The sequence below is a fragment of the Rhincodon typus genome, chromosome 5 (assembly GCF_021869965.1).
Source record: "Rhincodon typus isolate 14 chromosome 5, sRhiTyp1.1, whole genome shotgun sequence".
Classification (NCBI taxonomy): Eukaryota; Metazoa; Chordata; class Chondrichthyes; order Orectolobiformes; family Rhincodontidae; genus Rhincodon; species Rhincodon typus.
The window spans coordinates 44093078-44110885 of record NC_063336.1 but is presented as its reverse complement, the minus strand read 5'-3'; the positions used below and the strand labels follow the sequence as shown (position 1 = coordinate 44110885).

At 35.5% G+C, this 17808-nt stretch overlaps 1 protein-coding gene across 8 annotated transcripts in view; it reads right to left on the bottom strand.

Annotated features, from left to right (window-relative positions):
- Window positions 1-323: 323 nt before the first annotated feature.
- Window positions 324-17808, bottom strand: part of fbxl4 (F-box and leucine-rich repeat protein 4) — a 115162-nt gene continuing 97677 nt past the window's right edge. For 2 of the 8 annotated variants that reach the window (XM_048596931.1, XM_048596930.1), the window contains 3 exons: window positions 14188-14500; window positions 4637-4684; window positions 324-2562 (listed from right to left, as the gene is read on the bottom strand). In XM_048596931.1, coding sequence (XP_048452888.1) covers window positions 2543-2562; window positions 4637-4684; window positions 14188-14500 — 381 coding nt within the window. In that variant the 3' untranslated portion in view covers window positions 324-2542. Of the gene's footprint in view, window positions 3306-3660; window positions 4685-12030; window positions 13521-14187; window positions 14501-17808 lie in introns of those variants that run through there. The other 6 variants (XM_048596926.1, XM_048596925.1, XM_048596928.1 and 3 more) reach the window with 5 other exon arrangements.

Genomic DNA, 17808 nt, shown 5'->3' with positions numbered 1-17808 from the left:
CAGCAGAGAATTAACTGCAGTATTGTATGCCTTTAATTTTAAACCTACTTTAAAGCTTCCGATCATGGCTGTTGTCAACTTCTGAATGGGTCCTTTGTCATTCATTCAGAAGTAAACAATCTTGGTAACTATTTTCCCCAATATCTATTTTCCATTATTGATCAAAATACCTCCATTTAATGAGGTACACTTACTGCATTTAATATCGGGCAGCATGAAGCTTCAGAATCAAGGTCACAATTAGTAATTACTACTGCAAAGCAGTGAGTGGAGAAGTGTGAAGCTTCACCCCTGGAATAATAAATAGCACCCATACAATTAGATTACGGCATTGAAAGATTTTATTAACTCAAGAAATATTTATAAAAATAATTACTTTTTAAAGCATCAAACACAAGCAATCTTTTATGTCAAAAAATTATAGGGATGATTCTACATTGTACCAGGTCGTCAAAAATACAATTCATCAAAAAGTGACCATATTTATTAACATGTTGCACAAGTTATTCTGTCAAAAAATCAATTATCCGTTGCTACAAAATGCATTCACTCATATAGTGTAATCTAATGTAAACTAAAATTCAACAGAACATTGCACTTTAATTTTAGAAATGGTGAAAATGCAGCTTTTGTGACAACCTATCTTCCTTTTTTGTTTTTTCTCCACTTTTATGAATTGTTTCTCCAGCTGGGAGGGTAAGAAAACTTTTGTATGATTTCCAACAACCATGTAACTTTGTGGCTTGTCCAACCAAAAGCAGATGGTCAGGACGTTGTGATGGACAGACGCCATGTTTTCTGTTGAAATGCACCCTACGGCCCTGTTAATGTGTGTCACACTGATTTTCCTGCAGTGTGTCACTCACCTTGTGAAGGCTTAGATTACAACACCATGAAGAAAATGTCTTAATTCCATCATTTATTACAAAGTTGTGCTGATGCCTTAACAAGGAAGTGCACAAAGTACGAGAAGTGTTTTGGAATTCTGACAACAAATAAAACCCTAAAGTGTCTAATTCTGCAGTACATTTTAAGTCTCCTGTTAATTTTTGATCTTTTTGCAGTTTCTTCTTCCTTGCAATCTGAACATGAAATCCCTATGCTCAAACAGTCTAGGAGACACCTCTCACCATATCCCTTCAATCACCCACATTCCCAACAGATTTATTTCCTTTCAGTTAATTAGGAAAAGCAAATTTGTCAATTTACAGTCTTCAGATCTACAGTTCATTGGCCAATGCTGTACATAAACAGGTACCATAAAATACAAACACTACACATGTCTCCCTCGCTTTCAAGTGAATTACTTCCCTGGTTCATATATAAAGCTGAACAAACGACAAAAACGTCAAGTCAAAGAGACAACTCTGGAGTAGTTTACTTGTCATTTGACAAAGGAAAAATTCTAAATGACAGCATTTAAGGTCAACATTACGATTTTCTAACTATGAATGTAACTTTTTTTACAAGACATAATTACATGCTAGAATTAAAAATGACTTTTCTTACAGACTTTTACTTATGAACTTTAAAATGAGCTTACTCCAATATTTTTCTTTAATGTGGCAGTGATTTCCAAGGTTGCACAAAGGAATAATAGTTTCATAACACCTCTTTCTACCTACACATTAAAAAACTTGTTCATTTCAATGTTGTAGATTGCTAGAACATTTGTAGGATTAAACTCAGCATCCTGATTATTATAGATTCTTTATTCTGTCTGCTACATACTGTAAACTTTATAAGTAAGGGTTGGGGGGACTTATTACTTTGATAAAGCAATTAAATTAATGTTAGTTATTTGTTTCAAATTCAACAGTAGAAACATATTTTTATTTTTGTTAATGCAAAACGAAGATCTGGCAAAGTCCTATCTGTCAACAATATGTACTTCCTTGGCTTAGAGAATAGATTTAGTCTAATACTTTGTCCAAACAAAACAGATTTCCAAAATAAGTTTTGTAACATTCAAATAATTTTACAAAGTATTTTGAAACATACTTTATACAAAATGCATGCAAAAGACTCTTGTTTAAATATCCATATCCTTCATTCCCATTAAATGGTTAGTACAAACAGATGCGCAACAAACTTAATATTTTGGCAACAAAGCATGGATCTTCTGCCTTTCTTTATTTCTATTATTTTTAAAGTAAGTTATAATCATTTTGGTGGCAATATCTTATTAGCATTATGTACAAATATTTACTAATTAATAGGAAAGGAAGGTTTTTCACAGTTCAATATATATCTTTTTAATGTATTTAATACTGCTTTGAGCGTTTAAGGTCAAGCAATTTAAAAATACCATATAAATCCCAACATTTACTTTTTTCACTACTTTTAAAGCCATTATAACGTGACTTTGGTGAGTCATCTAAATACCAATAAACTTTTATTTTGAATTTCTCAGAAATCAATTTCAGTTTATTTCTTCATAAACCTGCTGTTGCATGATCACAGTCTTAAATTTCCTTGTGTGAGCACTTTCAGACACTAAGTACTCAGGGAACAATATTACCATTCACAGTGACAACAGACGTCAGACAAGAAGAAGCCTACCTGAAAAAAAACAGGAGTTGTAAACAGAAAGGATATCAGGAACTGATCTAAAATTGGATTATTGTTTTCTCTTCAATCAGAGATATCCCTGAATTTGAGGATTCTATGCAAATTTAGAAAATTTATACAGGAGAATAAAGTTGACTGAAACATATATTAGAAAATATTTAAAGTTTACCTAATTTATTGTGCAAATAAGCACACATTTAATGAAATCCTGTTTTTTTAAAAACCAAATATACATTTATGCAAATATGATAAATAAATCCCTGATTTAAGCTTTAATAAAAACAGCACATGCTTCAAAAATGCAGCCAGCAGTATCTGTGGAAATAGAAAGTTCTTTTAATGACCTTTCATCACTGATCTGAAACTTAACTCTGTTTCTCTCTCCACAAAATGATGCTTGACTTTCTAAGTAATTTGAGCACTTTTCTGCTTTTTTATTTCAGATTCCCAACATTCCACCGTATATGGTTCCTGATTTAACCTTTCTTTTAAAGTTCATTTTAGCCTTATTTTAACAAGTGCTAATAAAGCTACAGTTTTATATAGCAGTGAGGTTCCAGAAACTTTTATCTACTGCACATCATATTTTACTAATAATCAAAATGAAATGTAGGAAATCAAAGTCGAAACTTTTTAAAAAGCTAATTGTTTTCTAAAAGTACATTTCAGCTTGCTTTAAGGTCATATCTTTAACTCAAACTCCTTGTAGTGTATTCCTGCATCGAGTTTTATACCTACATTAAGATAAAGAAAGTTAAACCTAATTATTTTGATGCAGTAGCAATGAAAAAATGTCATGCATAAATTTATTTTCTAACAACATTCGATCTCATAACATGGTTTTTTTGTACAGGGACATATGGATTACTGTATCAGCATCAAGAGAAACGTCAAAATTCCAATTCTTCCTTCAAGAATAGGTTAAAAGTATAACCACATCAATTCAACGCTCAAATACACATTCCAGGGAAGGATAAAGAAAAATCTTCAAAGACACTCTAAGTGAAGTGTGGCAGCATGAACCTACATGACAGGGAAGGCTACTAATCACTAAGAAAGAAGACAACCTATCCATCAAGCCACATCAGGTTTCAAGTTCCAAGACTTTATTGACAAGGTAGAACGGCTGCAGAGAAAGGAGCAAATTGAAGTAAATCCTGCACTCTGGATCTTACTGCCTCCTCGGATGTCCTGTCTCATGAGCCCAAAAATCCATTGAAACTCGGCCAGTTTGGTCACGTGCAGACCCATAGGAGAAACTCAAACCCTGAGTAGACGTCATCCTCGAGTTGAGGGACAGCTGGTGATACATCAAATATCTCACCTTCAGTACAATAATATGCACTGAAAGTTTTGTAGCAGGAACACAACTCTTTGATATACGCTGCTCAGTCAACAATGTGAATACCGAAATGCAAAACAGAGTCTCAATTCAAGCTTCCAAGCAATGCACCTTCTTCTGTCTAAGCAACCTTTATATCAATTCTGCTCTACACCATTCCACTAAAATGAACTTCCGTAAACAGAATTATATAACCTTGCACATTTAAAAATATATGTTTGGGAGAAAAAAATAGGCTCCTTAGTTATTTTGTGATTTTGCTCACTTTACAAAGGCAATTTATCATGGGAACACAGTTAAGGATAATCTGTTTACCTTGCATTACCTTCATGTACTTACTGACTTATTAGAAAGACACATGTTTGGCTCCTTGTAAACCTCTACTTTAGCTCATTATCATTAATTTAGTTGCAAGAGCCCAGATCAACTCTGAATGATTGCAATAATTACACCTTTTGGCACCTTCCCAGGCAAAGGTCTGTAATGTGGGAATGGTGCCAAAAGGTGTAAGAATTGAGCTGAGGATTCATTTGGTTAAACCCCAGAGACCAAAACAGGACTAGAGAGCTGATTAATCATTTTGGGCAATGAGAAACAGTAAGGGTGGTCATTGGGTGTAACTCTTCTTAATTGACACATTTGGGAAGTTGGCACAGAGCTCTTGAACCACCCGACTATCAATCTGGGAACAGAAGGAAACGTCTAGAAGACAGAGCTCCTTACAGAATTGAAGCAGCTTTCGTAAGGCCCCAGGGCTCACCATTCGTGTACCTATAGGAAAATAAAGAAAAGAAAATAAGTCAGATAGAGTCATAGAGCTGAGCATCATGGAAACAGACCCTTCGGTCCAACTTAAAAACCAAAAGAACTGCGGATGCTGTAAATCAGGAACAAAAACAAAGTTGCTGGAAAAGCTCAGCAGGTCTGGCAGCATCTGTGGAGGAGAAAACAGAGTTGACGTTTCGGGTCTGGTGACCCGAGGAAGGGACCCAAGGTTCTGAGGAAGGGTCACTGGTCCCAAAACATTAACTCTGTTTTCTCCTCCACAGATGCTGCCAGACCTTCTGTCCAACTTGTCCATGCTGACCAGATATCCTAAATTAATTCAGTCCCATTTGCCATCATTTGGCCCATATTCCTCTAAACCCTTCCTATTCATATACCTATTCAGATGCCTTTTAAATGTTGTAATTGTACCAGCCTACACCACTTCCTCTAACAGCTCATTCCATACACGTACCACCCTCTGTGTGAAAAAGTTGCCCCTTAAGTCCCTTTTAAACCTTATCGCTCTTACCTTAAACCTCTAGTTTTGGACTTCGCTACCCTGGGGAAAAGACCTTGGCTATTCACTCTATCTATGCCCCTCATGATTTTATACACTTCCATAAGGTCACTCCTCAGCATCTGACACGCCAATGAAAATAGCTTCTCCTTATAGCTCAAACTGTCCAACGCTGGCAACATCCTTGCAAATCTTTTCTGAACGCTTTCAAGTTTCACAACATTCTTCCTGTAGCAGGGAGACCAGAATTGAATGCAGTATTCCAAAACTGGTCTAACCAATGTCCTGTACATATTAAATATTCTTGAATTACTTGTTGTGCAAAAAAAAAGGTCAGTCAGGAAATAAAATCTGCAACAATGGACTTCCTTCAATACTACAGAAAAAATACACATTTTGTTGAAGCTTTTAGCCCTGCCAATCATATAGGAAAAACTATAGGAATGCCAAGATGTAGCGAAACCACTGGCCAATTTCTCAGTGGACACTGAGGAAAGTGAGCTCATTCGACTTCCATTTCAATTATCAACTGGTGCATTATCCTTCACAATGCCTCTACCAGTCAGTGTCCATTTGTCAACCAATCAGCATTCTCCTCCCATACAATATAAATGTTGGTTTCCCACTTAAATTGGCATTCTTTAAAATTGTTCTGATGAGTGCAAGATGAAAATACAGTAAGCCATGAAAGAAAGTACGAAAATATAATCTTCAGGTAAAGTTGGCTTAGGGGCAGCAGACTAATTGGATCAAGGCATGAAGACAGACTGCAGTCCCCATTTTAAAACCATATATTTGTTTCTTATTTTTCTATTTCAATTGTAGATTCTAGTGAGCACACTTACATGGGAACAACCTAACCAAACTGTTTCTAATCTTATGACACCAACTCGGCAGTTATTCTACAGTAGCAACTTCGCTGGGTTAGGTGGAAAAAGTTGACAACAAGCATATGCATATAGAACTTCTTAGTATATCATAGATATCAGTTGATTTGTTCTAGGCAGAGAAGCAAAGAAACATAGAACACAACTGACTGTAATGTTCATTAGTACAGAAAGTTAGAAAAGAACAACCTACAACTAAAATAGAAAAATAAGAATAAAACACATTGATTTCAGATGGGGACTGCAATCTGGCTTCATGCCCTGATCCAGATCTCCAGATACTTATCCAGCAGATCCCCACTGGAGAATGTGGGCAATGAAGGAAGAACAGAATCAGGCTTGGTTATAACGCTCCTCTCAATGAAGTTGTTCACAAGTATTCCCAACCTGAACTCACACACGAAGAACATGGTGAGGTAATGAAGCGTGGCTTTCACTTTGAAACTGAATGCCGGCAACAGATGATAGGAAGGAGAGGAATGATAATAATAAATCCATGGGAACTGCACACACTAAGAACCTTCAGTGCTTCCAACCAAACAATCAAAGCATGTGTGCCAGCCCCAAACATTTTGTTTTAGAAGTTATTATTGATTGTAAGTTCAAAACACTGTGCTAGTGTTAGTTATTGCATTCGGTGACACCTTAATAATGGCTGCTGACAGGATGGCACCTACCTATATCTAAGATGCCAGCATGACTTTTTTTTCAGTTTAAAAATTTCAGTTTAAAAAAAGTCCTTGTCAAATTTATCATTCAGCAGCACTTATTTTCAGTTTTCCAACTGAATAGATGCTTCCTTGTGAGTACATTTTCCCTTCATCTATCTTATTCTTCTCTCTTCTCTTGTTGCTATCTGGTTCCACTGGTGCCAGAAGCTTTTTAGGGATCTTGCTCAAGTGGCTTATCTTCATGGTTAAATCAACAGTCAAGCCCGATCAGCATACATGTTTTCTACCAGGAGTCACTAGATAGTGACGAGGACCAGGAACAATGTTAACTTTCTCTTGTTTTAGCCCAGAGCCACTGAGGACATATGTACACCACCAAAGATCAACTGACTGAGAAGAGACAAAGAATGGATCCAGCATTCTATGACTTGCAAACTCAGCATGACAAAGGCAGCTGCTTTTTCACTAGACCACACGTTTACAACTGACATGTTCCACAATAGTTGCGCTCAGTTCACATAAACCACAACACTAGGTGCTACCACTGGTTGATTATGAAGACACCAAAACACAGGCCCAGTCATCCTTTTGCAGAACAACTTCTGCATGACATTCAGGTATAAAAGCTATGCCAATCTTCACTTTCCTAGGTCTGGACAAGTAAACCAGCAAGATTCCTTGCTAATATGATGGTGGCAGAGTAGGAGTCCTCAGCCAGAGCTCATATGCTCTGTCCATTTCTTTTCTTTCTTTTTCTCTTTTCATGTTTTTTTAATTGTTCTTACCTCCTGTCCATGTACCTAAGATGGTGCTGTAAGTGGCAACTTGTAAAGTTTTCACTGTACTCATGTGAGTACATGTGACATTAAACCTAATTCGAACTGTAATTCTAACACTATCAAAACGCATTGATTCGGATGAAATATGCATCTACTTAGAATTACACAGGGGCTTAACACTGCATGAGTTTTGAGAATGTTCTGACTGCATATCCATGAAAAATGACATTTCTTTCCAATTTCAAATTTAATAAAGAATCTCTAAGAGGCTTTATTAAAGTGGGATGTTGGGAAACTGTAGGGACATCTTCTCTGACCATTGGTCTAGTTACCTAAGAAATATTTTCAATTCAAAATTCACAATATGTAATTTTATAGTAGTTTCTTTGTAAAATAAGTAATTGTAAACTGAAAAGATGGAAGAAATACCACACTAATAATCAGAAAAAATAATTAGGTAAGGATATCTGAAGTAAAATGATGCCAAGTTGGATTTTTTTCCCCTTGTTTTCCATTTTATTGATAAATTACACTGTTTGACAATTTTGGTAATGCTTGAATGCTCCGGTTATTGTTTAAGAGGAATATAAAGGAGTAAGGTTTACTAAGAAAAATAAGAACCCAGAGCCACAATAGAGATCACAAGTAAAGTTGGGAAAAAATAGACGAAGTAACTGCTGAAATAGCGTATATGAATAGCTTTAAAAGTCCAAAAAAATTGTAGGGGAAAGGTTAGATGTTGTATCATTCTTCCAGATCACGAGCCTCTGACAATGCTACAAATCTTTTCAGAAAGCGATGTCATAGAGAGGACAGAAAGAAGACAGAAGAAAAAGGGTTGGGGGACAGCCTTTGAAATTGATTGAAAAATAACTTTTACTTTCAGAGGAGAATTTCAAATGAAGAACTTTCTGTGAAGAATTGTTTCGTAAACTTAATGACTTTTGATTGATGCCTTCTAAAATGCACAAATGAAAGGATTCAATACCATAAAATGAAAAAGTACAGATGTTTCTCCCCAATGAAAAACGGAGTCTTAACAAGATAAATACAATAATCTAAGCAAAGACTGTGGAATCACAAGTAAGGAATGGACAATCGACATCAGCCCATCACAAATAGCCTTTCGGTTGCTCTACTATGAAATATGTACTTGTCTTTGGATACAGCATCAATATGTGTTGAGTAGAATCTTGCATTTAGATTACTGACAAGATAGTGCACAAGATGAAGATGTTGGTAAACACATACAAAATGCAATGTTTCCAAATGATTTACTTTATAACTTTTCAAAATATGTAATTGTTTTAATTTGGCAGTTCCATGAAATTATGTAAAGTTTGAAATTTAAAAATAATTGTTCTTACACTTTGATTTAAATAACAATCTTTGAACTTGTAAAATGAGCAAAACACTTGAAAAATTTGTTAAAAAACATTCAATTTACAGCAATATAAGAAGTTAGAAGGCTAAAAGAATTATTCAAATTTACCACTTGAAAGCAGTGCTATCTGTACCACATCAATTTTCCAGAGGAAGACAGCACCCTGGCCACTACCTGCATGACCTACGCAGCGTTCCTCATAAACGTCATTGTAGAAAGCAACTTTGTAGCAGCCTATGTGAACAAATTGTCACAATGTGTGTATTTTTATTTATCCATCGCCTCTGATGGTTTCTTGAAATCTTCTCTGGGATTCCTTCTTTTGCCACAGAGGTATTGAAAGAATTAAATACTAAAACTACAGACTTTTGTTGTTCATGTGAAATATTTGTAAAATCCTTTCTTGGTTGAAAATGATAAACATAATTAAACTTTCACAAACTTTTTACAATTTTGAAAGGTGTGTGGTCAAGCAATTCAAATTATTTCCAACTAATTTAGCTTACAGTTTAAGCTTTTCTTAAGACAGAATTGTAATCTGTCTTCATTTTACCAACCAAAATAAGTGCTGCATTAAACTCTCACTAAAACACAATGAGAAAACAAATGGAATATAGGGTCTTCCAAAACAAATTTCTTTCTCTCACACATACACTAATCTCATATGTGATCAATATGAACAGGGACAAGTAAACTAAACAAAACCCTGCTACTAACAAATTTACAGACATAATGTATGGGACCTTTCAAGCAAAATGGATCAAAACTGAAATAAAACAAAGTGTGTTGTTGCAAACACAAATCATTACATTTTATAACGGTCTATTAATTTAGGTTCTTGGAAGTCTTGTTGAATAACTCTGAAGAAATTAAATACATGTCAAATATATTGACAAGAAATAGTTCAGAAATTATTAAAGGAATTTTGCTGGTTGAGAAAATCTCAAGATCAGGTCATCACTGTAAAAAATCTGAACTATGTCAATTAAGTGCTAAACAATTGGAAGAACAAAATAGTGCAGTTTTAAAGTACATGATATTCAAGGCAGCTCTGAATCTCTTTGCTTCCTGCGTGGGATTTGAGCTTTGTTGACTCGGATAGCTTTTGTTGCCCATTCCTAGTTGCCTTTGCTGTGTCATGTATTTGCTGTGCCATGTCTCCAAGTATTTGCTCCCTTTGTTATTCTAGATGACAGTGGTCGTGGGTTGGAAGCTCCTTTGGAGAATGTTTGCATTACATTTTGTTAATGGTACACACTGCTGGGACTGCTACAAAAAATAGATTGGAAAAGTTGGGACTGCTCCGCTTGGAGATGAAAAGCTAACAGGAGATCTGAGAAAAGTTTTCAAAATTGTGAGGGGACTGGATGGAGTAGATTGGAAGAAACTGTTCCCACTTGAAAAAGAATCAGGAATCAGTGTGTACAGAAGCAAAGGAAGCAAACGTGAGATGAGAAAACAAAACAGTCCCACACAACAAGTGGTGGAATGCACTGCCCAGAAGTGTGGTGGAAGCGCAGTCAATTGAGGCATTCAAGAGGGTTTTGGATGATACTTAAAATAGAAGAAATAGGCAACAGTATGGGAAAAGGCAGGGGAATGGAACAAAGTTATGAAGCTCAATTGGAGGGCCATATTGACTCAATGGGCTGCTTGGTCCCCTGTGTTGTAACTCTTTTGTGATTCTGTGAAGTTGGGAAATTTTCATAAATAGCAGCTGATGCTCAGTGATTTGTTAATTTTGAAATCGGTAGCATTTTTTGTTCATTGAAGATATTAAAGCGATATTAAGTACAAGCATGGATGAGGTGATGAATGTTTTCAGTAGGAGGTACGTATAATAGATCAGGTGGCTAGCCCACCACCTTCCCATCCAGCCTTCTTCCTTGCTCTGGGCTCCAGGATCTCTTCTTGCACTACATCCCAGCACTCCGCTTTCTAGAGTCTCCTTGCAACTTCTTCCTGGCATCCTGGTAGTGCCCACCATTGAATTCTCAGAGTTATGGAGTTTTTGGCCAGTTAGATTGACCTGCAGCTCTCAACCACAGGACCTACTTGCGCCGAATGGCAGGAGTCGCACATTCAACCACTCTAGGCTACCAACAGCATGCTATTGCTGCAGGGCATGCTTGCAAGACGTGAGTCAGCTTCCAATCAACTTTCCTTCCAAATCCAGCTCAGAGTTAGATTACAGTTCAGCCATGATTTTATTGAATGGCAGAACAGGCTCAAGGAGCTAACGAACTATGCCTGTTCCTGTATACGTTCACAATCCACAATGCTCCACATGACCTGTCCCCATATTTCTTCCTTTAACTCGACTAACATGTGCTTTTATCTCTCTGGTCATCATGCACTTATGCTCAAATGTATCCATAGTATTTGCATTAACTGCTTTTTGTAGCAGCAAGTTCTTCATTCCTAATATTCTTAGGGCAAGTCTCCTGAATTGCCAAAGGGATTTATTGATAACTATCTTATTTTTATGGTCTAAGGATTTGATTTCCCTATTTGTGGAAACATTTCTACATCCATTCTATTAAATCCCTCCAGAATATATAGATATCTCTGGATCTAGGTAGTACATATTAAAAACTGTATGGTAATCATTGGAGATTTTGATTTGCATAAACTTGGAGAATCAGAACATTTGAAGCAGTAAATGCAATGAACTTCTAGAATGTATTCAATTCAATTTTCTGGACTATGTTTAGAACTAACAGAGTAATGAGTAATACAGGATTTAGTGAATATTTAATAAGGTAGCAATGAAGAAGAAGCTTGCAAAGAGTGATCAAAACATGACTAAATTGCATAAATGGCTTTGGAGGGAAAGCTACAAACCAACGGTTTAAATTTAAGAAAATAATCTTGGGACGGATGGAAAATAAATTAAGTGCAGCAAACTGGGCTGAAGCTTTCATCGATAAACTTAGAGACAAGAAGTGGAAAGCTTCACAGAAATATCTTGTACAACATATAATTGATACATTCCCTAAAAGGCAATGTGGGCCATTTGTACAGTTAAGGAGCCAACTACAAAAAAAATGAAAAACAAAAAAATGTCAAACTTAAAGAAAAGGTTTACACAAATACAAAGTGGGAAATCCAACAAATTAGGAGACCTATAAAAAGCAAAAGAACACAAAGAAAATAATACAAGGAACAAAAGTGGGAATATGGAAAATAAAAGGACACTTCAAAGGCTTTATAAGGAAGAGAATGGTAAAGATGAATGTTGAAAAAAATGGATGCAGGCAAAATGACAATGGATAATAAAGGATGGCAGACTTGTTAAATGAGCATGCCGATTTGTGAAAAAAGCAAAGGGATTTCAACGTAGATGTCCACAAATCACTAAAGTGCACAGAAATTGTCAAAATAACGTGCTGAAATGTTGGTCTTTACCCCAACATATTAGTGCAGCTATTAGATCTTCATCTAATTTCCGCATTTGGCATTTTACGTCTCAATTCAGAGTGATTACTGAGAGTGTTGATTCTCATGACATGATACCTACAAGAAGCCCTATTCCCCACTCCTTGTACATTATCTAGAATATGCTTGGATGCTGCTTTCCTTTCACCTTAAAGGGCTCCATTAGAGTTGCTCATTATGGCTGGGCTTGCTTTCTTCTGGCGACCTTAAGTGCTATTCCAATTGATGATGACGATGACAGCCCTCTTGTCTGTATAATATCGTTGCTACTTCTATTCTGCTGAATTCTCGCATTTTTAATCCATGTTGTGCACCATGTTAGAAGGTAACCAAAGGCACATCAAGAATAAAACATTTGCATGCTCTGCTTTTCTGATACCATATTACTAACAAATGCACAAAAACATTCCACTACATACGTATACTTTATGGGAATTCAGTTATCAGGATTGCAAGCTCAAGGAAGAAGTCTATTAATCTTTTTCATTTAATGATCAGAAATACACTTAGTGGCATCTGGATTCACAAATAGCCTCATCTAACGTACTGGACAACATTGGCCTAACTTAGATATGTGCTTAAGTTCTCTGACACACCTCCACATTGTCTGAAATTTACTGATCTACAGTCAATTCATTACTTGTTTCTGTGGGCTACAGAATGAAATTCTAAAAATGACTCAGTTTTATTCTTGGCTCTGAGTTGGTATGCACAATCTTCTTGGAGATCACAACCACTTTGAGCCATGCCCCACTTTGTGATATCGATGGTAGCCATGATGTGGAGGTGCCAGTGTTGGACTGGGTCTATGTTATTCTTGGCTCTGGATTGATTTTGCTTGTTTTCTTTATACTGATGACTAAGTTAAATTCAATTCCAGAGGAATGGGGTACCTTTTCATGAATTGTTCCTTCAAATTATTAAAGGTAAGGCAAGGAGTAGTAAGTATATCTTGGTACTGGACTGACTTCAGTGAAGTTCAATAAAGCTTTTTACAGACAATGACACATGTCAAGAAGTTAGCAGACAAAACAGTTTGATCTTTTACTTCTTTGTGTTTTTTTAATCCTTTTTAGACAGAAGCAGTTTTCTTGAATGCAGCATCCTTGAACATGCCTCATTTTTCTCATTTGGTGGAACTAAGATGCTGTGCACTTCACAAGCTTTAAGTTAACAAGAAACAAAGGTTAGTCAGACTATCATCAGTATCCAACCTGCCCAATTGGCACACAGCTGCTGCTTAGGGTGCTTGGAGGCAGGGGATTATCAGTTTTACTGATAACATTCATTTAATTAATAAGGGTATTTCCTTCAGTATATTAGGAATGGGGGAGAAGAGGATTATAACCATGAACTGCAATACTTTAAAACAACATTGTAGTCTCTAAGCACGATTCAAAATGTCAAAACTGCAAAGAGTACAAACCAGCTTAATTTTATTGTACAGAGATTAGGTATAAGATCAGACTTAATGAATTCCTTGTTTCCTAATTCAGAAAACACAAAAATAGGCTGGAAGTTATATTAGAAAAACAAACTTTCTTTACAAAGTTAAAATCTCAGTTTTTCCTGGAAACCTGTTCACAGTACAAATGTTTATCGTGGCGCCTAGTTTCCGTGCTGGAGTACACCTATTGATGTTGAGCTTAGTACATAAATGAAGCATATTTACTGAAAAATTCAATGGGTGTGACCAAGAAACTAGAAGCGAAAGATTGCTAAGGAAGACATATCTTGTAAATACTTTGAAATCAACTTTTTTTGCATTACAATCAAATGAAACTTGCAAAGTATATTCATAAGTCTCATTCTATTAAACCATTTTCTTACCTAATATATCCACATGGAACAGACGAGGGCAATTTTCAGCCAGCTCCTCAATATCTGTGTCACAAACAGATCTATTGGCTGTCAAAAAGATCTTGCGCAAGTTGGGTAGTTTGCGAGCAAGCTTTATGAAGCATCCTGTGCTACTTTGTAACGTTGGGCACCATCCGAGGTCCAGTTCTTCCAGGAGTTGGCAGCCTGATACAATAGCAGCAATACCATTTTCTGTAATATTTTTACATCTCCACAGATCTAGGGATCGTAGCTTTTTACACTTGGCACCAATCACGCTAGCCACAACGTCATAGTCATCAACCTGGACATCAAAAGGTCAACAATTAAAAGTAACCCAAATCTCATGCAGGCAAATGCCTTCATGGTCTTCAGGAATGATGTTCCGACAGGGGAAAAAAAAACATTTTTTATTAAAAAGCAATTAGGAAATTTCCTTAAGGTGTAGACTGGCTAATTAATAGAATACATCCAACTTTTGCTACATAAAAAAATTGTTTTGTCAAATGTGTTTTTAACTTATTGAGAATATACCCTCTCAGCGACAGTTTATTTACACCAACAAAATTTGTACCATGCATGACAGTGTATTCTACCAATCAGTTGCTCAGATGCCAATGGCATACATCATAGTCAGAAAGATAGGAAAATGATGAAAGGGACATTTAAAAGACTACCAGACAAATACTCTTTCCAGGGAGACAGAATGTGTAATGTCGAGAAGACTTTCAAATGGAGACAAACAAACTGCAAACCTTTAAGAAATACATCCAGTTATCTCATTAATATTACATTTCATGAAGGCTGAACTTCAATTCTAACTGCATCATTCAACATGATAAACACAAACCAACTTCCAACATTGTAACAAAGATGCAACAAAAGAAGGTACCTCAGCGACTGACCGTTCAAATGTTTATGTTAATGTTTTTGAAAATGACTGGTAATTCTTAACTCCCCCCAGGTCACAACTTTTCCCCTGTCACTTCATGCTCTAAGAAAAGGAAGAAAGGAATATATATTTCCATATTTATTGTAATTAAAATACTTCTGTTTATCTATGCTCAGTGAGACCCACTAATTCAGATCTGCTGCATGCTTCGCCAGTTGACCGTTCTCTTGGGGTCAGCAGCAGCACTGTATCAGCCCCAGGCAGATCCGAAGGTGCTGACCATTAAAAAGAACAGAACTGTTCCTGACTCTTCTGCCAGTGTCATTAACAGAGCACTTCAGCAAAGTAGAAGGCTCAAAATGTCAGCCAGCACAAAAGTAGAAATGAAGCAGTAAGAGGCATTAGTGTGAAAGCAAAATATTATTTACGCTGGTTATCTGAAATGAAAACAGAAAGTGCTGCAGAAACTCAGCAGTCTGGCAACATCTGTTCACAAAGAAACAGAGTTAATGTTTCACGTCCAACATGACTCTTCTTTGAAACTCATAATAGACGATCACCTTTTTCCCCAAGCGGGAAACACATGAAGCATTTTGAGGAGATATTAATCTCTCTCCATGGCCTTTTCCTTCTCCTTCAAAAAAACAGAAGTTTCCATCATGCTATTGGTTATTTTGATATGAAAGAATATCATTTTAGTTAATGTGTTATTGGACTTTTCAAATTGTATCTAAAGGCATGGCCCATAAAATAGAAATTTAATGCAATCTAATTAAAATAAAGTCTTCAGAGCTATTTAAATTAATTGCACATGCTTTTCTTAAACACGTTTAACTTCCCACAATCAAGTTCTGCAGATAGTTGAAAATCTTTGTTGTATTCTACTTATCAGAAAAATCCTGTATCTGTCTCTTCTCAATGAACTGTAAATGATTTAACAACCTAATTATGTCACAAAAGCCTCAGAATAATTAACCGTACATAAAAAGTGTATATATGCATTAGTTGCATAAATGGCTACAGTTTTCACATTTATGGGGTTAATAGTTTACTATCCAATATATCTGAAATCAGACTGTGGAATAATAAAAGCATTTTGTGCACTTGTTTGAAATTCTTCTTTATTTGCCATTTAACAGACAAATTGAACATTTATTTTAAAAACAGGTCAAAATCTCCATTGAACAGCAGTAAACAGGAAATTCAGTCATATTAAGTTTTCTCTACAAAACAATTTCAATATCGATGTCCTTTCATTTTAGTTGAAGTGCTTGCATTGATTTATTCACTGATAGTAGAGGTTAGTTTAATTCCTGTTACAGGGATGTGGTAAAAATATTTTTTGTTTTAAAGAAAAACTCTTTAGTTTACAGCTCATTAGAACTTATTAGATAGCATTTTGCTGAAAATTACAGTGAGGCGAATTGATGGTAAAATGCAAACCACATATTTTAGCCCAGGGAATTGCTGTTATTTCCAAATGCCTGAAAATAATATCTTACCCTAGTGAAAAGTAAAATAATTAAGTGTGAACTCATCAACCAGATAGTGTACACTTCTGATTTCATCCTGAGAGGATTTTAATCTCAAGGTCAACAATATTCACAGAATATGGCTGCAAGTACAGAACGTTCTGTTATTTTCACCTCATGAGAAAAACTATGATCATTCACCAACAACCATATTGCCTGAGTTAAGAGTCTTGCATATTCCTAAAAATCAGCAGGAACACATTAAATTTAATCTATAATATGGAGTCAAACCTTGTGAAAGCACACTCATCAAAACAAACCTTTCACTTGCTCTGGATGAGTTCTATCATAGAAATTGAAAAAGCACAACTATGAAGACAGGTGCATTTGTTCAAAATATTCTTTGTGAAGTCCATCATACAGAGTTTTGACTATAATTGTAAGCACATTTCTTGTAACTTTTAGGCCACTTTTATAACCATTTTCCCCATATACAACTAAAGTTTGTGAGCCTTGATATTGTGCCTGAAAGCTAATTTTACAATAATCATCACTACTGAAAAGCTGATGGGGTTCAGTACAACACATTTCAAGAAACATCTCATATGTTCTCACAACAATAGTGACTTGATTTCTTAAAGTATAAATATACAAGTTTTGTTTGGAGAAAGAGTCACAAGGTGGTACTAGTAAGAGAATAATAATGAAGTTATCTGCATTTTAATATAATTTTAACTATGAAAAATAAAAACAATATTTATGTTCCAGTGATACAAGATTTTCTTCTGTATCCTTTTCCAGTAATAGTTACTCCTACATTTCCAATTCAAATTATTAATAATGCACAAAGAAAAATGTCAAATCTTTGTACGCAGTTTGAGAAAAATTTAATCCTTAATAGCAGCAAGTTTGTCAGTTTTTAGATCTACTTCTCTCATATGCAAAGTTATGACTGACTTGTAAAAGTAAAAATCTTCCTTATCTGTTGGAAATAATAAGATTTCTTTGCATCTGGAAATTTGATATTTATTTGGCTCTAACAAAATATGGCAGATCAACATTTTATTCAAACACAAACTAGAAACTTAAATGTGGGAACAGGCAACCAAAGCCTAAAAGGCTGCTTAATTAAATCTTTGGTTGTTTTCTCATTCAGAAATGGACTAAAATGATAAATGATGAATTATTTAAGGTAAAGGTGTAATTCATGACACCATGTCCATACTAATGATTTCTTTAAAACTGCAT